Source organism: Cavia porcellus, unplaced genomic scaffold (assembly GCF_034190915.1).
Source record: "Cavia porcellus strain 051 isolate PalLab524CR breed Dunkin Hartley unplaced genomic scaffold, mCavPor4.1 scaffold_6, whole genome shotgun sequence".
Lineage (NCBI taxonomy): Eukaryota > Metazoa > Chordata > Mammalia > Rodentia > Caviidae > Cavia > Cavia porcellus.
In genome coordinates, this window is record NW_026947489.1 from 848,383 (window position 1) to 870,415 (window position 22,033).

Genomic DNA, 22,033 nt, shown 5'->3' on the forward strand with positions numbered 1-22,033 from the left:
GCTGCATGTGGCCCTGACCTGATGATGTTGGCCGCGGCTTTCCGCTCTTGTGTCAGGAGCTCGGGGTCGTGCATGACCTCCTCCAGGAAGCTGATCACCTTGCACTTGAGCTCATCATTGGTCTCAAAGTCCTATGGAAAGAAGACAGGCCAGGTGGCCCAGTGTCAGCATCAGGCCCAAGCAGACTGCCTTTTTTGTCACTTGGCACAGATACCCTGGGGCACAGTGGGGCTGTGAGACCCCTGGGCTCAGGGTATCGGGAAGGGCCAGGATACCTAGGCTGGGCAGGTACCAGCCCTGTCTTCTGAATGACCTTGATCCTCTCCCTTAGGCCAAGGACATCCTCGGGGCGCACAGGTCAGCTGGGCTCCCACCCACCTGAGCATGCTTGGAGACCCAGTGGCGGAGCACGTTCAGCACGCGGTTGGTGGCTGCTCTGCGGATCACAAACTCCTTGTCCCCGTTTCTCTGGTCAGGGGGGAAGCCTGGGTGGGGGCCAGAGGAAGTGAGGACGCATGAGGAGGAGGCATCAGTCTTGCCAGCGTGGGTTGCTCTTGCACTGTGGGTGAGGGCCATGGTGCAGAGGTTGCTGCAAGGCAGAGGCTGTGGCCTCCCTGGGGACGTGGGCCACACATGGCTTCATTCAGCCTTTCTGCCATTCTGGGGCTTCGGGACAAGGCAGGCAGGGACAGGACCACAAGGGCTTCCCTGAGACCAGAGTACTGGTGGTGGAAGGCAGGGCAGGAACAGTGGCCTCCTGATCAGTGGTTCTGTTGCATATAATCTGTCCCAAGAGCAGAGGGGCTTCTGGGCAGGCTCAGCCAGGCAGGGCCTTCAGGGAGACCATCTAGGGAGGGCATGCTGGTGGCTAGAGCCGGGTGCCCTTCTGGGCATGCCAGATAGCTGGGCTAGGGTTTCACCCTGTTGGTGGTGGGCAGGGAGGGTGTGGATGGGGCAGGCTGGTTCCAGGTATGGGGTCCAGGCCTGAGTGGGCAGAGCCCCAGCAAGTGTAGAAATGGGGGCTGCATGCCAGTACCTCCAGGAGCCGAAGGGGTCAAAAGTCCAAATAATGATGTGGGAAGCTCGGTGTCCCGTGAGCAAGAGTGATCCGCTGAAGCGGGGAGCTCTGCGGAGATCCTAGCAGGTCCCCGCCCGCTACAGGCCCAGCGCGGGGCCACCTCAGGAGGACCAGGGAGCAGAGACGCCCGCACACCTGCGCTGGCCAAGGACATCCTCCGGTACTTCTCTTTGTTTGGGGTGCCCTCGTTGGCCCCCGCAGTTGCTATGGCAAAGGCGGAGGTGGCTGACAGGGCACTGCGGTTACTGTCCAGTTCGCGACAGGAAGTCATCACGACTCCATTGTTGTAGGAGAAGAGAGGAAACTCTGTGGACAGGAGGAACCCACTATCAGCTGCTCCCGGTCCCAGCCCCAAAGATGGGTGGACCTAGGGACCAGACTGGTCAGGGTAGAGGAGTGCCTCTGGGACGGGTCACCCATCATGTCCCTCAGGGCTGGCCCAGGAGAGGCTGTGCATCCACCCTCTCGCTTCAGAAGAGAGCCTTCAACTCCCCCTCCTACTCTTCCACAACTCTGGTCCTGTCATTCTCTGGTCCTGTCAAGCTCTCCAGCTTGTGCTGCACATGGGAGTGGGCATGACCTGGCTGGTATGTGACATCCACAATGCAGCATGGTGTGATGGAGAGAGCACTGCACCAGGAGTCCACCCCCACTAGCTATGTGACCTAGTGTAAGTGTCCCAGCCTCTCTGAGTCTCAGTGACCTTTGGATAGTACCTACTTCCAGAGATGACTGTGAAGATGAAAAGTGAAAACACTAGTGAAAGTGCTTTGCACCGGGGAAAAACAGTGTAAATAATACACCGCTAGTAATTTTAAGTAGCAAGCAGTAGAAACTGACTCCAGACCCCTCAGCTTTGCCATGTGAGTCTCTGTGCAGACTTGCACTTAGACTCTGGCGCAGGCCCCAGCTGTGAGAACCACTGTGCCTGGGAGAGTCTGTGCGCCACGTGTGCACCAGGCCCTGACCCTCTCAGCCAGGTGACTGCTGGCTCTTTAGAGGACTGAGATTTGGAGGCAATGGGGCCCAGAGCCCCAACAGACCCTGGTGTCCCTCAGCCTCCCACCAGGGAGGCATGACTTCAGGGACTCCACAGAGGGGAGGATAGGTCGACTCGGTGCCACCACCCACTGCGTGGGGCCAGAGATCTGCATGCTCCTCCGCCTGACCGTCGCCTCCTCACCCCACACTGGGCCTCAGCCCCATGCAGTCCCACCACATGGCTATACCTGAAGAATTTTTGCTTTTGACTGATTTGGGTGTTGTTGGTGATTTTGTTGGTGACGTCTCAGTATCACCCTCATCGCTCTGGTTTTGATCCATATCTGACTCTTCTCTCACGGAGACTTCAGAGGCTGGGAGAAAATTTAAAAAGGAATTTTACTTTTCTTAATCACTTACTGATTTGAAAATTCCCATCTGTAATTTATGGAAACAAAACAGTATCAGAAAGCACCACATCCATATGACCCCAGAGCGCTGGGGCTCCTTCACATGCTAACAGGCTCTGTGGGTCTCTTAAGGCAGGCTTTGCTCTGGGGGCTCAACCTTCACAGGCACAGCTTCAATTTGGCTGAATGCAGATTCTGTTTCCATCCATGCTGCTCCTGGGGTCTGAGAGCAGAACGGACACCACCAATTGTGAGCTGCCCTGTTCCCTGCAGCACTGTAGGGTCAGCAATCTGCACATGGTTCCCTTGTGCTTGTGCTACCTCTGTGGTGTGAGCAATAAACAATTGTTTTCCTAATCCTAGGATTCATCATCTGTACCCCCTGGGAAGGCATATGCCCCATGATGAAAGTCCTCTCTGGCACAAATTCTTGGTCAAATGTTCTACCTGCTCTGGGCCTGAGTTTTCCAGAAAGTGAATGCATTTACACTTGACCTCTCTGAAAACCCAAATGAGGGCACAGGTCCTCTTTTCAGAGAAGAATGTTCACACACAGGCACATAATTAGAGTGGAAGAGGCCTGCTTCCAGGGGACTGCTTAGCACTGTCTGGTACCCTAAGGCAGTGGCTGGAGTCAGCACAGCTCCTGCTGTGTGGAATTCCGTGGCCTCTGCTGGCCTCCAGGGCCTGTGTGCTTCGTGCATGGATTGGCATTGCAGCTGGCTCTCTGGGGACTATCTCCTGGGTTGCCAGCTTTCAGCTGTCCGAATCCTGTAGTTAGCTATTTGTGGAATGTGGTAGGGTGACCACCTCTAACCTCACCCACTGTGCCCTTGCTGCAGTGCTCTGGCCCTCCCCCTTCTAACTCAGAAACCCTGGCCATCCTCAAATTACTGTCCAAAGGAGCAGGGTGCTGCACACGTGTGCAGCCATGCTGCCCAAGGCCATGACTGGATCCCAGGCTACGACCTGGTCTGCACTGGGACAGAACCACACCCAAGCCTTCCAGTGTGACCAGAACAAGCTGGAGAGCAGGAGGACCACCCTGCCCCCCATCTACCCCAGCCACCTCTGCACCATGTCCAGCCTGTCCTCCGCAGGCATTGCAGATAGGCTAAGGGTTAAGCTGTCCCCTAAACACAGTGCTTTTCCTTGTTCTCCAGCACTTCACACTCCGTTTTTGTCTGGAATGACTCTCTTCCTCCTTGTGACATCGGATCCAGTGGAGTATTCTCTACTCTGACTCCTGACTCCCTGGCTCCTTTCCGTCCACTGTGCATCCTTAGGTATCTCCCTAGCAGGATGTATGTCAGGTGCCCGAATCTCCAGATCTGGTCTGCTTCCTCAGCTGGGCAGGGAGTCCTGCAGGGCAGACCTGGGATGGTAATCTTTCGTCTCCTGGATCCTGAACAGGCCTGGCTAGAGACACAAGCAGTGAATGCAGGGGCTTGGAATGAGATGATGGCCTGCTCTGCTGAGGATGGGGGCCCACACTTTCTGAGGCATGGCAATCCCCTGTGGACTTCTGCCTGCTATGCCCTGGCAGTTGGGGCACCCACAGATTGCCCTCCCTGTCTTGCCTGATATGACCTGTGGGACCTGTGCACCTTTCCCTCCTCCGAAAGCCTGAGATGGGATGCACTTTGCCTTGGCGATGCCTGTGGGCCTACAACCACTCACTCTGCTTGTTAAGAGTCAAGAGCTCTTCAGGTCTCTCTACGGCTGTATCGCCCTCATCTGGGATCTTGCTGATGAAGCTGCTGGACACGTAGAGCTTGCTGGTGTCTAGTGTGGCCTTGCTGAAGGGCGACATGGCCGAATACATACTAGTGTAGCCATTGGAGCTGCAGCTGAGGGCAGCCAGGTCCAGGGCCTTGCCACCCGTGATGATGGGGATATTCAGGGACAGCTTCCGCCGGCGGCTGGGTGAGGATGTGCTAATGGACAGGGGTGGTGGTGAGGAGAACTTGCGAGTGGCACGTGGAGACTTGGGGGGCTCGCCATACAGGAGCTTGTTGTTCTGGCCACTAGCAAACAGGAGCTCCAGGGACCTAGGGAAGCCAAGGTAAAACCACCGGTCAGTCACAGTGGGCTGGGGGTTGGGAGCAGAAAGTCTCCCCCAGTCTGGGGCTGCTCCTCTAATCAGTATCCCTGTGACAAAGGGCCTCAGCATGTGTTCACAGATGCAATGCCCTGCTTGTGGGGGCCCAGGCAAGGGATGCTTTGGGTTCCCCCTCTGCCACTCTCTGGCCTGGTGACAGGATAACTCTGAGCCCAGCACACTGATCGACATTCAAGGGGCCTCATGTGCACCTCCAGGTTGGGGTGGGTGGAAAGCTGGGCTCAGGACCAGGTTCAAATCACTACTCAGCCAAAGACCTTGGGAACTGCCTGGTCTTTTGGGGCTCCCGTGGTCAGTGGCATTGCTAAGCAACAGTGGTTAGACAGGAAGGATGGCCTTGAAGCCAAGGCTGTGTGGCCTGCCCTCTGCATGCTCTACCCCCAGCTATGCCAAAACGGGCTCATTTTTTCCTGCAAAGAGGACAACGCAGAACAAGCTTTCCTCCCTGCCTTCCCCAGGAGCCCAGAGCACCTACCTGGCAGGGATGGCGCTGATGGGCCTTCTGTAGATGGCAATGAGCTTGTCCAGGACCACGATGGCTGAGGTGAAGACCCGGTAAGAGTGCAGGAAGGTGTTGAGGAAGTCGATGCTCAGGAAGCGCAGGTCGGTGAGCCGCTCCAGCAGCCGTTCAACGCTGGCGTAGCGGATCTGCAGCACTTTGCAGGAGTTCATAGTCTTGCTGAAGCGGATGTCGACGTCATCACAGTACAAGGAGGCATCAGACCTGAGGAGAAGGACAGAGAGGAGCAAGGTGCCAGGCCCCAGCATCTGTCTTTCCTGCCTCACAGGGAGTTCCCAGGACCCTGGCCATCAGTCCCTGTTCCCATTGGAACCCACAGCCTAGGACGGTCCTTCCACCACAATCAGTGAAGTTCAGGGTGGTACCGAGGAATGCCTGCGACTCCTTTCCAAGCAGCAGAAAATGATTCCGCCATTCAAAGGTACAAAGCCTGGATCCACGTGGATGAACCTAGAGGACCCATGCTAATGAGAGAGTGGCAAGACCACACAGGCTATAGTTCTGCACACTGATGTCTCAGGTGAAAGGTCCAGGACAGGGACAAACTGGGCATTGCCAAGGGGAGGAACCGGGGCTGCCTGCTAATATTGCAGAGTCTCTTTTTGGGTGACGGAAATATTCTGCAGTTAGACAGCAGTGACGTCTCCAGAAAGAGCAGCTTTCAACTTCTGAGATACATACTGGGCTCTCGACATAGACATGAGTCGGGCAAAAGGCCACACTAGCCGCAGCCTTCCATAGGCACAGGCTACTCTCATTCATGGCACCACGTGGCCCCACGATGAACCCTCGTGACACCCACCCTAAGGCCCCATTTCTTGACGTTACAATGCTGGTAGCACCTGAATTCTGGAGAGGCCACATTTAAACCGTGACAGAGACGTGAAAATAGTTGAAACAATAACCCAAACCCTCCAAAATTAGATTAAAATCATTGATCTGCATATCCAAGTAGTTACATGGCTCCTAAGTAAGGAAAATGACACCCACACTAAGATACACACAATCAAACTTAAGCAAGGAGACACACGTAGAGAACTCGGAGCAGGAAGAGATGGCAGGGCACAGGGATTACCAGCATGATGAGGATCTGACTTCTTTGAACCCATGGAGGTGGCAGGAGGGAGGGATGAAAAAAGGAGAATCTTATCTCCAGCCAGACACCCTCTTAAAAACCAGGATACATCGCTAACACGTCCACTGCAGTGTCTTTTCACACTGAGTTGCTACCTGTGTCTCTTTGGTGAGGTGTCTGCTCAAGTTTATGGCACAATTGTAACTGGCTTATTTTCTCAGTTTTGAATTCTGAGAGTTATGTCTATATTTTGGATACAACTGCACCCTCCCATAGATGATGGCAAAAGTTGTACAACATAGAGAATGTCTAATTAATTGTACTAACATGGTGAATTTTAGTTTAGGTGAACTGTATTTCAATTTAAAAACAATGAACAAGGGTAAAAGAAAATATAAGGGAAATTTCCAGGAGCCAAAAACATAGAGAAATCTGGAAACCAGTGACCACTCTGCCACCTTGAAGGCTTCTGCGGCTCACGGGCCAGCTGAACTCATCAGGGAGTGGGTTGCATAGAGCTGGGACACATGAGGGGCTGCAGCCCAGGGGTGGGAAGCTGTGTGGCCTCTACCTGTCTCTGAATAGCACAACTCCTCTGAAGAGGTTTGATTTGCTCATTGAGGTTATAAATAGGTACTACTTTTGTTATTCAGGAACCTCCCAAGAGAGCACATGAAGGAGGCACAGGCTGTGATGCCCTCTGGCATCCAGCAGGAGCTCCTTGATGAGCAGCTCTTCACTGGGTTCCCTGAGACACTCACAGATAAACCGCATGGAGCATAGCTCACGACGCACAAGGAACCAACTACCGCCAGAAGAGGCAGGAGACATGACAGACTGCTCAACCGGACCACCCAGAGCCTAATTTTGTCTTTTTTCTTAAATGTGGAAACTCTACTACCTTTTGCTATGATCCAACTGGCAACTGTTTCTAAATCTCTGAGTCTCATACAAAGTCAGCAGCTCCACAAGCATCTCTATCCCTTGATTCCGGAGGCCCAAGGACCAAGCAGGCCATGCGGTAGTGCTCTTTAGTGCTCCTTGGCTCCAGCCAAGACAAAAGGACAGCCCATATCTATGCCTCCTCAGTGTCCTTGATCCCCCCTGGCTGCGTGCTGAGCTTTAGGGCCAGTATGCAGCCAGCACCGGACCAGCCGGACTTCAGCTCTGTGATACCAAAGCCCTCAGGTCTGGGTAGGCCCCTGGCCGGGTTTACCAGCTGGTCACCCTGGTCGAGGACAGCACTGCCTGGAGCGGGCGTGTGAGGCTGGCAGGAGAGATTCAAGCCCTTCTCTGGGATGTTCTAGAGGAGAACTGGTGGCAGCCAAGTCCCGTACTCCAGGTGTGGGGCAGGCCAGGACATAGGACAAAGGACAGGTGTCACAGAGCACACTGACTGGGAGCAGAGGCCTGTCGGTTGAAAGCAGCCACCCAGAGGGCATCATGTCCACAGCACCTTGGTGGCTGCACCCCTGCAATGCATTTCAGGGTCTGTGCAGGGTTTCTCTACCCACAAGCAAGTAGTCTTCACAGCAAGCAAGTGGTTTGCGTGTCCTCAACTTCATGAGTCCATAAGCCATGTTTTATTTTTGTTGTTAACACTAAGTTCTCGAATGAAGTCTAGTGTTGGTTTTTTTCCTTCCTTCCTTCCCTTTCTCCTTTTTTTCCTATATGTTTAAAATACTTAATGATTGCTTTAGGGAAACCAAGCACATAGATACATTAGAGATTGTTTATATTATGTAAAATACAGTGATCTGTTATAAAAGTACCAGTTTGTATTTTTTTGTTAAGGAGAAAGATTTGTGTTCTAAACTAATTCAATATTTTCTTGGCTTTTGTTCAATATCATAGAAAATAAAGTATTACTCTGAAAAACACACTTGACCATTTTATTGTAGTATTTGCTACACAGACATGACATGTTTAATTCTTTTTCATGTCCCTTTGCTCTACCCCTGCTGCATTCTTTTCATCTCCCGATCCTTTTCCATTTTGCAAAAGATCTCTCTCCTATTTCTTGTTAACTGTCTTTTAAATCAAATTTATTCTTCTTTACCTTTCCATTGTGTACAAGTACCATATTTTCTTTATTCATTTGTCTGCTGATGGATATCCAAGCTGCTTCCAAGATTTAGCCATTATGAATTGTGCTGCTATAAACATGGATATACATGTATCATTGTAATATAGTGTCTGTTTTCATTCATTTGTTTGTTTCTTTTTCTTTTCTTTTTTTTTTTTTTGAAACAAGGTCTCAATATGTCGTTCAGGCAGGCTGGCTTTGCACTCACTATGTAGCCTAGGCTGGCCTCAAACTCACAACAATCCTCCTGAGCCTCCCGAGTGCTGGGATTACAGGTATATGTTAACATGCCTTGTTTATTATTTGATTTTTTTCTCTTTCTTCTTTCTTTCTTTAATTTGTTGAGACAGGGTCTCCCTATGCAGTTCAGGCTGGTCTTGCGATCACTTTGTAACCCAGGCTGGTCTTGAACTTGGAATGATCCTCCTGCCTCAGGCTCCTGAGTGCTGGGATTATTTGATGTCTTGATGGCTGCTATTCTTCTTGGAGTGTTGTTTTAATTTACATTTCTCTACTGGCCAACAATGTTCATGATTTTTCATGCATTTATGGGCCTTTTGTATTTATTCTTCTGCGAAGTGTCTATTTCAGTTGTGCATTTTTTGTGTTTTTCATTGGGGAATCTAAATTTTCTGAGTTCCTTATATATTCTAGATATTAAAATATCTAGAGGTGTAGTAGGCAAAATTTTCCCCCATTCTATAGGCTGTCTCTTCACTCTGGGATGGTTTCCTTTGCTGTGCAGAGGTTTTTTAAATTTGATATAATCCTGTTGTTGATTCTTGATGCTATTTCTTGTATAACTGGAGTTCTGCTCAGAAAGTCCTTGCCGACAACTATGCCTTCAGGAATTTTATCTGTTTTGTCTTCTAGCAAGCTAAGTTTCTGTTTTAATATTTAGATCTTTGGTCCATCTTGATTTTAGCTTGTATATGGTGAGAGATAGGGGTCTAGATTTCATGTTCTATGTGTGGAGAGCCAGTTTTCCCAGCACTATTTGCTACAGACTATCTTCCTTCCAGTGTTTGTTTTCGGTCCCTCTGTCAAAGATCAGGTGGCTGAATATGCTTGAAGTAGTTTCTGGGTCTTCTAGTCTGTTCCATTGATTCACATGTTTGTTTTTGTGCCAGTATCATGCTGTTTTTTGCACTGTAGCTTTGTAACCTAACTTGAAATCTCGGACTGTGATTTGTTGTTCTTATCTAGGGTTACTTTTGCTATTCTGACTCTCTACCAGTTCCACATAAATTTTAGTATTGTTTTCTCCAGTTCTGTGAGGAATGCTGTTGGTATTTTGATTTGATTGCATTAAATCTGTGTATCAGCTTTGGAAGGAGCATGGCTGCTTTGACTATATTGGCTCTGCCTATCCAAGAACTGGGGATATCTTTTCTTTTTTGAAAATCCTCTTTGATCTCCTTTTTAGAGCTCTGTAGTTTTCATTGTAGAGGTTTTTCATTTTAGTAAGGTTAATTCCTATTTAGTTTTATGGATGCTACTGAGAATAGTATTGCTTTTCTAATTTCTTTGTGATTTAATTATTGATCTTTAAGAACACTACTAATTTTTGTTTTGATTTGGATTCTGCTTTGGTGCTGTATTTGGTTATCAATTCTAGAAGTCTTTTAGTGGAAATTTTTTGGTCTTCTATGTAAAGGATCATGGTACCTGAAAATAGTGATAATCTGATTTCCTCCTGGAGTAAGACAAAATCTCAATATTCCTTTTATTTCCTTCTGCTGCATGACTGCTCTTCTGGTACTGTGTCAGACAGCAGGGCAACAGTAAACCTTTTTGCTCCTTCTGGTTTTAGAGGGAAAGCTTTCATCCTCTTCCTATTTTTATGGCGCTGGCCATTGCTTGTCATTGATGGCTTTTATCAGAGTCAGGTTAGGTCCTTTTATACTTATTTTCTTCAGAGTTTTTCTCATAAATGAGTGTTGGATTTTGACAAAGACTTTTTCTTCATTTATTGTTATGATCATTTGAATTTCATCCACTTCTGTTTATGTGGTGTATTACATTTATTGATTTGCATATGTGGGACCATCCTTGTATCCCTCAAATGAAACCTATATGGTTATGATATATGATCCTTTTGATGATATGTTGAATTATATTAGCCAGTATCTTATTGAGGATTTTTGCATCTGTGCTCAGTAAAGAGATTTGGTCCACAGTTTTATTTTTTAGTTGGCTCCTTATCTGGTTTTGGAATCAGATGGATGCTGAATTCCAGAACTTATTTTGGAGTAATCCTTCCCTTTCAATTTCATTAAAGAATTTGAGGGGTATTGATTGTTGTTATAATTTCCCCCGGGGTCTTATACAATTCATTAGGTCTTGGGCTTTTCTTGCTATGAGTTTTTTAGAAATTACTGACTCAACTGCATTGCTCACTATTGAATTGTTCAGATGTATGTCTTTTTTATTCAGTTTTGGTAATTCATATGTACGTAGGAATCTGACAATTTAAAAAAGATTCTTCAATTTGTCAGGAGTACAATTTTTCATAGTACTAGATAACAATCTTTGAGATTTCAACAGTTTCTGTTGTGATTTTCAGTTTTTCATTTCTGCTTGTATTAGTGTGAGCCTTTCTTTTTCCCTTTGGTAAGTTTAGCTAAGGGTTTATATATTTTGTTTATTCTTTCAAAGAACCATCTCTTTGATTCATCAACACTTTGTATTTATTTTTCTTCTCCATTTCATTAATGTTTATTCTGATCTTTATGATTTCCCTCCTTAGACTAGGTCTGGATTTGGACTATTATTTGTTGAGGGTCTTGAAGCTCATCATGCAGTTGTTTATTTTTATAATGTGTGCACTGATTACAATAAATTTCCTTCTTAGGGCCATTTTCATTGTGTCCCATAGGTTCTGGTATGTTGTACTTGGGTTGTCAGTTGATTTTCTAGGAATTGTTTTATTTCTTTCTTGCTTTCTTCTGTGTTGTGTTAGTAGGCAGGTATTTATAAATTTTCCATTTTTTGTGATTGATTTATAGTTTTATTGTGCAATGTTTTGATAGTATATGTGGGGGTGATTTTGATTTTTTAAAAATTTTTTTAGTCTAAAGAGATTAAGACAAAGGAGGACATAACAGAGCAGATCAGAACAGAACAATTTAAGCAACACAGTATTTCACCACAAGACAACCCGATATAACAATAGCTACCATAATGTCTCTTTCTTTGAAATAGTTGAGCATATTTTGATTCTTTTGCATTTATTTGAGCAGGCTTTGTGGATCACTATGTGATCTATTTTAAGAAATTTCTGTGTGCCCCTGAGAAGAATGCATATTTTATTGTAGTAGGATAGAAAAACTCTGTCTATTAAGTCCATTTGTTTGAAGATGTGGTCCAGCTATATTTCTTTGGTGATTTTTTTGTTTAGTTGATCTGTTTCTCTTTGTGAAGGTAGGGTATTTGGGTCATCCACTTTGATTATGTTGGTATTTATTTGATTTTTTATGCCCAGCAATATTTATTTTATGAAGTTAGGTGCCCCAATATTTGGTGCAAAAATATTTACAGTTGTTATATTGTTTCTGCTGGATTGTCCCCTTAACTAATAGGTGGTGCCAGTCTTTTCTGCTTTTGGTCAATTTTAGCTTTAAGTTTCACTTGTTTGAGAATAATATTGATACTTCTGCTTGCTTTCAGAGTCCTGATGAATGGAATAGTGTTTTTTATCCTTTGACTTTTGATCTATGACTTTATGGACTAGAGGAGTTTACTGAAGGCAACAGAATGCAAAACAGATTCTGCTTTTTAACCCAATCTGTTAATCTGTGTCTTTTAATTGGGGAGGTGAGGTTATAACATTGAGAGTTATAACTGAAAAGCATTAACTTATTCCTGTCATTGCATTTTTTTTCTGTTGACTCCTTCATTTTTCCTTTTCTGTTCAACTACTCACTTTGCTTGATGTATTCAATTGAGTTACGTTTTGATTTTGTTGCTTTGCTGTCTGTCTAGGATATCTTGAGTGTTTTTTGGAGTGCTGTTTTGGTGTTGATGTTTCTATTTAAGAACAGAATGCTCATGGAATGCTCTTATTTCTCTATCAACTTTAAGAGATTTGCAGGATTTATTAGTCTGGGTTACAAGTTGTTTCTCTTTAGAGCTTGTAATACTTCTAGGTCTTTAAAATTTGTGTTTAGAAGTCTGCTGTAATTCTAATGAATTTACCTTTACCTATGTTTTTTGTTTTTTTCTGACAGATTTTAAGATTCTTTTTGTTGGATGTCTGGGATTTTGACTGTAATATATAGTGGGGAGCTTCTTTTTTTCATCATAGCTAATTAGTGTTCTATAAGCCTTGCATACTTACATTACCATCCCCTTACATCTCAGCCCAGTGCCACACATACTGCCTTAGAACCCCCAACACTAGCCCTTTACTCCAACCATAAAAGGCCTCCAACAGAGTCTGGTCTCATCTAGTTTTTTTAGCCTGTCGTTATTTCTCCTACTGACTTGCCCCTTCTCTTTTTTCTCCTGCCTCTCCTACCTAGGAGTACGTAATGTGCTGAAATCTCTCCATATAGTTGGAATGTCTTCTATTATGATTTCAGTTAATGAATTTTTAATTCTATGTGTGTTGCCTTCTAATTTCTTTCTAGTTACAATTAGCATAGGGTTTGTCTTAGCATCATCTAGTAGCTGGTAGATAAATTTTTCTTGTTCTCTTATTGGTTTTAAGGCTTTTCTGAGTAATTTGTTGTGATTTTTTCATTTTGTTCTTGATTTTTGAAACTATCATGACAGGGGTCATTTATGCAATCTATGAATCATTCATACACACACACACACACACACACACACACATAGTCTCCAGAATTTGTTCAATATTTTTCATGGAGTCTACAAATTTTTGACAAATTTGTTATTCATATTTTGAACAATTTTGGTCAGTTCTTCCAATTTTCTATTTGTGTCTCCCATACCCACATTGGTCAGTTTGTATGTTAGTTCAACCACCTTTTGGGTCATGTCCTCTTTGAACTCATCTAGTTTCTTCAGTTGCTTTTTAATAATTTCATACAAGTCTACTACGTGGTGTTTGCTGTCTTCTATATCAGCAGCCCTTCTATATCAGCACTCCCAGCTCTCCCATCTTTGGGAGAGCTGGGAGTGTTCGGAGCTGAGAGTTGAGGTCAAATATAGGCAGGTGAGTTTGTTGCTGATCTGAATGTCTCTTTGTTAGCTTCTGTTTTCTAGTGATGTATTCATGGTTTATTGGTCCAGAAATACTGTTTATCATTTTAAGCTGTTCAATTAAATAGGTTGATCCCCATCACTGTGTTTTAAGGAGAGATTTTTCTCCTGGTTATAACAGATCCAATTGTACATCAGTCATACGTAGTAAACTTTGGTTTCCCACACTCACCCTTTGTCAATACCTTTTACTGTCTATGCTTTTTTTTTTTTTTTAGTATCAGGGATCACTTGCTAAGCAGGAGCTTATGCCACTGAGCCAGATCCCCAGCCCTGTCTATGCGGTTGTATTATTAACAGTTAAGCTGTAAAGTGGAAGGAAAAAGAAAGAAAACGAGGTAAGTTAGTAAGAAGAGGGGTAGGAGAAAGAGAAAAGGCTGGAAGTCGGGAGAAGAAATAGGTAGCTTAGAAATTAGATGAGACCAGACTCTGCTGGAGGTCTTTTATAGTTGGAGTAAAGGGCTAGTGCTGGGGGTTCTAAGGCAATATGGGTGGCACTGGGCTGAGATATAGGGGCTGAGATATAGGGTGATGTAATTTGGGACTGAGGAAAGCTGTGGCACTGTTGGACTCTGTTGACACATTTGTGGTTAATTTTGTTTCAAATCTATGAGCACGATTCTATTAGGAGTCACCCTGATATGACTGTGAATGGTACCGTTCAAGCTGAAGCTTTGGTCTGCTCTTGTTTTCTTTTTTGACAAATATTGGAATTTGCTGCATATATGTTACGTGAAAGATGGGAAAGAAACAAAGAAAGACGGGGGAACAGGTAAAATATGGAATAAGCAGAACAGAATAGGGAGGACAGAGGCTGAAAAAGAAAAAAAAGAAGAAAGACCAGGAGAAAGCAGCATATTAAGAGAGCTTGAAAAAAAAAGGAGGAAAAACAAGTGGAAAATCGTATTAGTACAGAAATGAGAATTTAAGCAAGGGAACCAAGAAGAGATGAGGAAGAGAGCAAGGGCAAGAGTGGAGAAACAACAAAAACAGCCAGTGAGAAGCAGAACTGAGTTCCAACCAGAAACAGCACAAGCAATGGACACATCATTGCTCTCGTGCAGTTTTTAATGTGCTGGTCTTGGTGGCAGAAGGTGCATCTCGGTGATAGGACACCTGCTTAGCACGTGTGAGGCCCTGGTTCAGCCTCCAACCAAAAAGGAACTTTCCTTGGAAATCTTCCCGGGACTTGAAATATTAACAAATCAGTAACTGGCCTTTGTCAAGGGCCTTCAAGGAGTGAAGAGATCGGGATTTATTTTTTTTTTGAGACAAGACAAATATAGGAAAAGCACAAGGCCTATTACGATACTGCAGCTGTAAAAAAGGCCCTCCCAAAGGAAAGAAGAGATGGTCCTGCTAAGTCAATTTGGCTGCAAGGCAGAAAAGCTAAGCAACTCGTGGCTTACACATCGTCTGAGACTCAGGCACCTTGCATTTGCCAAAGCACAAGACACCCAGGAAAAGGGCAGGAAGAGCCCCTGATCAGGTGCTGAAAAGGAGGGGAATGAATGCAGGGCCACCCAGAAAATCACATTTTGGGGAACATATATTTAAGTTAACATATTTAAGGAAACTGCCTTGAATTTGGAGAAGGGAAAGAATTAAAATGAGAGAAGACAGAAGCAACGTGGAGTGGACAGAGAGGACCCAACCACTTTGCTACAAATCTCAGGAGGAGGCTGCTATAGAGATGTAGGGACACACAGGAGGAGGAGGGGCCCATGGAGCCCAGGGCTTGGCCCCGCAGCTCAGCTTCAGCCTGCCTGATGGCTGGAGGGGCCCAACGGTCATCTCTCACATGGAGCCAGAACATACTGTAGGGCTAGCTGTCTGCACACACAGTTCCACAGGCATCCCCAGGTTCCAGGGCACCCAGTGAGGCCAACATCTAGGTGAGATCAGTGGACCCCTCTGGCCAAGATTTATTGCTTCTCTGCCACAGAAAAGGGCAGGGAAAGTGACAAAAGCCCTTTCCTTTCTGTAAAGTGCCCTTTTCCTCTTTTCCATTCCAAGCTTTGAACAGGTTTCAGGACAACTGGTCACTCCACTATTACCTAGGCCAATCTGGATCCAGTTTCCTACCTGTAAAATGGGAACATGCACTAAAGTAGGCTGACTGTAGCAATGGCTGGGCTGGGCCCATGATTCCTGCCAGATTCTGAGTGAAAAGAATGCCATAAGCCATTAGGGATGGCCACCAGGGGCAGGTTGGAGATGCCCTGCCATTGTGTCAGACATCTGCCACCCCTGCTAGTAAGCGTCTTCAGTTCCTTATGATGTGAATGCTTCACTGATTTCCTCTTTGCTTCTCTAATACTTCTTGGTGGAACTCTAGGTGTGACTCCTGTCTCCTGGGCCTCAGTCAATCAGATGCCTCCAGCTGATGAAAAAGGATTCTTTTTCCTGTCCCAGGTAGATGTATCTACTTTGGTTCTGTTTGTCCTGGAGGGCACCTGTGCCCTGGGGTAGAGAGAACAAGCCCTCTCTGTTCTTCCAGGTGCTGGAAGTCCTGCCCACTGGCTCTGCAGGCAGAGGTCCCAGGTACTCAAGGCTCTAACAGAATGGCTCTGTGTTGCAAGCCAACAGTCAGGATGCTTTCGACTCAGAGAACAGGGCAGGGTGTCCAAAATGTGGACTGTGCCAGAATCCCAGGAGCTTAGAGAAATGTTGGGGGACTTCCCAGGTCACTGACTTCCCTCTAACCTCAGTGCCTTCCTATCAGTGTCTTCCTGAGCTCTCCATCGGAGTGCCACTGGGCAGGCCTGATGCCTCCTCCCCCAATCCCCACCTCACACAACTACTACCTGCAGAATAAACCTCAGCTCTGCTTGCCACACAGCCACCCTCCAGGCCCATCCTTCATCATGCACGGTGGAGCATGACGTTATTGAAAAAAGCCCAACTGTGCTAGACAAATTTAAAAGCAACCAGAAGAGGAGATAAAACCAAGTATAAGACCAACAGCTCATGCAAGATGGTGGGCTCATGAGTGAGAGCATACAGGCACCGAGTGTCAGGAGATGCATCAGGTGGTACTGTGTGCGCGAGACTGGTGTTAGGGTGCCCACCCTGGCTATCCCTAAAGTGCTAGGTGAGTAGCAGGCTGATTCAGAGCTGAAAGGGTAGCGGATAGGGCCAGGAAGGCAGTGAGGTGGGTGGGAGGAGCCCTGTGCCTGGTGCAGGTGAGGACATCCCCAGGCTCTGAGCTGGGCTGGGAGAGCTGAGACACCAGGCACCACCTCCATGTCCCCAGGGACTGCTTAAACAAATGCAGTGTCCTTGGAGCCCCTGACTTGATTTTTCAGTGTTTCTAAAATGTTCTATGTACTCATTTTGTAATTAGGAAAAAAATAGTTATTTCAAAAAGTATGCATGAAGCATAATTCCTAATCCTATGTCACTTTCCCTACGTTTTAAACAGTCTAATGCAAAAGTAGTACACAAGTACAAAACAAACACATCAAAAACTAAGCCAAAGCATTAAACTACACAGACGGTAAAGCCCCAGAAAGAAAGCAAACATTGCAAATTCAAAATCCCAAAAGCACAGACCAGCCTCAAAAGAGCCCCAGGGTTGGCCCCACCCAAACTTGCCCACCATGTGGCAATGTCTCTGGAAAGCCATTGTCTTCACACTTAGTTCATGAAGGGCACTTACTTGATCATTTGTGGTACTGTGACCTTGGAGTTTTCTTCAAACGCATTCATCATGAGCCCGTTGCACCGAATGTTGTCCACACACTGGAAACAGAGGGGCCCAGGGTGAGGGCCTTGGACTCTACCCCGGGATCCAGGCCCCCAGAAGCTCTGTGACGGAGAGGCTCACACTCCCAGCCCCATACAGGGCTCTGTCTTCAAGGGCACTGTCTGGAGGGCAGGGCGGACACAGAGGGAAGTCAAGGCCCACACAAACATCCGCTGGAGCCTCACTGGGCACCCCAAGTCTCTCTTGTGGTCCTCCCAAGTGCAGGACAAGGACCGCCTAAGGCTGATTCTTTTGCTGCCCACCCCAAGATCTGGTGAAGACAAAACCAGCCCTGCAGTGCCCATTTCCCTCTGCCCAGCCAGTGCCAATGCTCTGATGCTGGTTTCCTGTTGCAAACTTGCACACGTGGTACCTGGGGGTTAGGGCTGTGGATAGTGAGGGAGCTCCTGGTCGCAAATGTTAGGCTCTGAAAAAACTCTAACCAAAATTCAGCACCCATCCACCTGCCACCAGGAGGCACCTGTTTTGCCTCCTGGTGCCCCGTCCTGGGACTTCACAGTTCCACCACGAGAAGGTCTCCTCTCTGCTCATGGGCAGAATCTTCTGTTTGTGACGCTGTGTGTCAGGGGCAGGTGGCTGTCAGGGTCACTGGAAGGTGGCAACTGAGAGGCTGGCACCACGGGTGGTGGATGCTGGGTGCCCCTGGCTCCAAGGAGGTGCTTCTCAGAGGAGCCTCTCAGGGCAGCTTCCTTGTCAGCCACTCTGGGACCTCCTCTAGCTTTGGATTTGCCAGAATGAAGAGACTGCCTTGCCAGGCATCAGAGGCAAGGGCTCCTGGGCCACACTGAAGAGTAGTCGAAAAACTGCGCCAGCAGGCTGCACGGGCACAGCTAGTCCTGGCTGGGCTTGTGGGCCTGGGAACATGTCGGTCTGTGGAAGAACTGTACCGCCACTCCCCGCCACCAACCCTTCCCCCAGGAGAGGTACATGGTCCCCACTCACCTGGCTGATGTCACTGGTCCAGGCTGCCTTCTCCTGCCTGGACGAGGCAACCAGGATGACTGTGAAGGGCGGGGACTCCTTGGGCTCCACCCCAATCTTAAAGTCCAGGTGGTCTATGTCCTGGCCAGATCCTTTGGCTTTCGGTGGCAAGACATGAAGTTGGTGAGTGAGTGTGGGCACTTTTGAAGCTGGAAAATGTTTTGCTGGTCCCTGTCTCACCCATGCAGGGGCCCTGGTCAGCAGGTGCTAGGCCAAGGCTGCTGCTGTCTCAGTGTTTTTTCCTAGGTGGGGGATCCCCACTTCAAACACAGAAACAGAGACCTGGGATCACCTTGGACTCACAGCCAGAGGCTTAGATTGGTCCTCTGCTCTTCTTGCCAAGTGAGAACTGAGCCCAGAAGGGCAGTCGCTATGTCAGGCCAGAGCTGGCCGCGGGCCTCACCACTGGACCATTCTACTACCTGAATGGACTGGGCAGCATGGAGCTCTGACATCTGAAACTTTTATGACTGGCAGGACATTTAGTCTGGGTTAGGAATCAATTCTAGGCATTTTACTACCACTCTTAACCCACAAAGTTCCTCTAATAATTGAAAAGCCTTTACAAGAAAGACTAAGGTCATAGTTTAAGGACTCTCCCAAGCATCCCCACGCACTGGCTAGTGCATGGCAAAGCTCTGGCTGCTCTGCACTCACTGCTCTGTGACCTGGGACCAATGCCCTTTCCTCTGTGTGGGGAAGCCATGTTTCCCTGTGAAATGAAGCCTTTTGCCTCCATCTTTACCTGACCTTTACTTTAACCTTACTTGCTGAGATGTGCAGAGCTGGCTCTACACAGGTGAATGTTCCTTAATCTGCTAAGCAGCAGCTCTCAGGTGAGACTTCCCCTCCTGCCCCAACCCACATAGCTGGAATATCAGCTTAAGCAAGAGCCTGTGAAATTTCAGGGCTAAGACATGAGATAGCTGAGGATCTGAGACTCAAACAGAAATACATCTACTAGATGTCTTTTTTTTTTTTACTGGTACCAGGGATCGAACTCACGACTGCATACTTGCAAGGCAGGTGATTATGCCTCTGAGCTAAATCCCTAGCCCCCAGAAATACATCTATACAGCAGTAAAGGTGCTGGCTTTGCAAGCATCTAGTTATTTGTTGAGCCACTAATTGGAGAGTTTCAGTTCCTGGGGCAAGTGTGCTTTTTTTCACCTTTTACAAGCTATGCCTGCACAGGTTATCCTTCCATGCACTCTGCCATGACTCCCACCTGCTCCCTGATCAATACTAATAAAGGTTGTAGGTACTCTGACTCTTGGCTGTTTGGTTTGCTGAGAGCAATCAGTCATCCCAGAGCCCCTTGAAACTGCAGAACTCTTTCTGTCTTTTCCCATGTGTGTGCTACACTGCCAGGTGGGAGACTAAATGCTCCATAGGGGTTTGGCCCCCCTGCTCCCTAGGAGTGGACTGGAACTCCGAGTTCCTGTCCCTTCCAGCTCTGACACTCAGGAGGGTTAGGATTCCCTGTTGGGCACAGGTAAGTGGGTTTTGGGTGGCTTGGGGATTGAGCTGCTTCCATGAGGTGTCTGTGGGATGGGTTTTGGTGGGATTTCAGGTCCCTACTCTGGGTCCAGAAAGAGAGCTCTAGGATCTGACAGTGCCTCCTGAGTCTGGGTTTTTCCCAAGGTCCAGCTGAGGCCAAGGTCAGAGGTCAGGCTGGTGAAAGGGATTTGGCTAAGTCACTGCACATATCTGTCCTTCCCTGGGGAGCCCTGGGCTTGGGCTCATGGGTGCCGGGATATGGAGCAGTGACCTCCATCCCAAGACAAGGCTGTGCTGGGCCTGGGGTGTTAAGGAGGTATGGGTCTAGGCCTTCCCCAGGAGTCCAATCTGCGGCAGGCTGCAGTACTGGTGGGGTTGCCCAGTGGGTGTCTCTGAGCCTTGGCGAAGACCATAATGAAGGGAGATGAGGGCCACCTAGGACCAGTCAAGAGTAGTGACCCCTACCCCCTCACCTAAACAAGGGCCTAACCCAATTCTGGTACCTGGGAAAAATTCCAAGAACACAGATCACAGCTGCTCAGCCCCAGGGCTCTGCCCTTTCTCCTCTCCAGATCACACCACTCCCACTTGGGGGGCCAGCTCCTCTCTCTGGACCCTCAGACTTGTGCTCCTCTATCAGTGGCACTTATTTCCCTGCTGAGGTTAGAGTTTGTCCCCAAGGTTCATGTGTTAGAAGCTTAATGTCCAAGGCAACAGGGGTGAGGGCTGGGACATTTAAGAGGTGACACACGCATTATTCTGGGAGTGGATTTATTACTGTGTTACTGTGGAAGGGAGTGGGTCCCTATACCAACGAGTCTCGTCCCCTTTTCTCTCTCCACCTCCTCTCCTGCCTTGCAATGTCTTCTGCCAATCTATGACACATCAAGGAGGCCCTCACCAAACGGGACCCTTCACCTTGGGCACTGTTACCCCACCCCCGGTCTCTAGAACTATGAGCCAAATAGATCTCCACTCCTTAAACTCACCTGCCTGTTTCTCTGTTACCCAGCAATAGGACAAGACACTGAATCCCATCCTACCCTTGTGGGCAGAGCTGGGCCTCTGTGTACATGAGTAGAGAGTGTGCCCTGAGAACCCACAGCCTCAGTCTACTCTAGTAGGCAGAAAGATGCCACGGAGGTAGGCGAAGGCTGCCCTCTTCTGGCTGTGTAGCATTTACTTTTCTCCCAACCAAAGCCAAAATCAGGTGCCCATTCTGAGGAGCATACAGATGTCCTGCACACTGACCTTCCTCCTCTGAGCTTTCCGGGTCCTCCAGCAAAGTGCAGTCGATGAGAGATATGACTCCATTCTGAAAAAGAGCGGCAGAGACACCCTGGGCCAGGGCCAAGGTCTTTCAGGAGTTCTAGATATCAGGGTTGGGAGGGCCTTGACAGAGGGTATCTGAGCACGAGTGTGTGTGTGTGTGTGTGTGTGTGTGTGTGTATGTGTGTGTGTGTGTAACATGCCAAGTGAGCATTCCACCTTGCAAGGCAAGGGCTTTGTCTTCACAGCAAGCCCAATGAAGGGGCAGAACAAGGCTGCCTGAATGGGCATCCCAGGATGGAGGCTGAGATCAGGCTGCCCTGCTTGACCTCCTTCTGGCCCCCAGCATCCTTGAGCATCACCTCAGGCCCTGAGTCTACAGGAGCTGGTATCTGTTCTAGACCAAAACCCTATTGTTACCTACAGGGTGCTGGTGGATTTTAGGGATCGACTGTACTATTGGACTCTCATTGTACAGAAGGGATAATTTGGAGTCTCAGCTGTGTTACAGGTGGTCTCCGGAGAGCTGAAGGTGGGTTCCCCCAGCTGTGCTACTCATTTCCATCACCAGGGATTCCAACAAAGTGCCTCCTGCTCTGTGTGTGAGTATGTGAGGTGTGGGCTCCCTGGATACTGCCGTAAGGAAGGTGAGAGCCTACGGCGCCCTGAGCCACCCCTGCAGACTCTCCAACCCTCCTCCTTTGCTTGATGAAGCCTAATTCCCCTTCCCTTGGGTTGGGCTGGCTTGATAACCCATGTCTGATAGAAGGATGAAGGGGAATGATGGTGTGCAAATCTGGAAGTACAGCCTAGTGACTGCCTGCTCCTTCTCTCTCTCTCTCTCTCTCTCTCTCTCTCTCTCTGTCTTTTTGAGATAGGTTCTTATTATGAAGTTCAGGCTGGCCTTGAGATCACTTTCAACACAGGCTGGTCTCAAACTCACAACAATCCTCCTGCCTCAGCCTCTAGAGTGCTGGGATTACAGGCATGCGCCACCATGTCCAGCTCTGCTCTCT

General features: G+C 47.7%; 1 protein-coding gene across 1 annotated transcript in view; it reads right to left on the bottom strand.

The window, feature by feature from the left end:
* Positions 1–22,033, bottom strand: part of Rasgrf1 (Ras protein specific guanine nucleotide releasing factor 1) — a 105,265-nt gene that overhangs the window by 23,392 nt on the left and 59,840 nt on the right. Inside the window, exons 11-19 of the mRNA XM_004999636.4 lie at positions 21,000–21,063; positions 18,210–18,346; positions 17,160–17,242; positions 5,067–5,315; positions 4,150–4,520; positions 2,308–2,433; positions 1,037–1,384; positions 379–485; positions 19–131 (exon numbers count right to left, since the gene is read on the bottom strand). Of these exons, the coding sequence (XP_004999693.1) occupies positions 19–131; positions 379–485; positions 1,037–1,384; positions 2,308–2,433; positions 4,150–4,520; positions 5,067–5,315; positions 17,160–17,242; positions 18,210–18,346; positions 21,000–21,063 (1,598 nt within the window). The remainder of the gene's footprint in view (positions 1–18; positions 132–378; positions 486–1,036; positions 1,385–2,307; positions 2,434–4,149; positions 4,521–5,066; positions 5,316–17,159; positions 17,243–18,209; positions 18,347–20,999; positions 21,064–22,033) is intronic.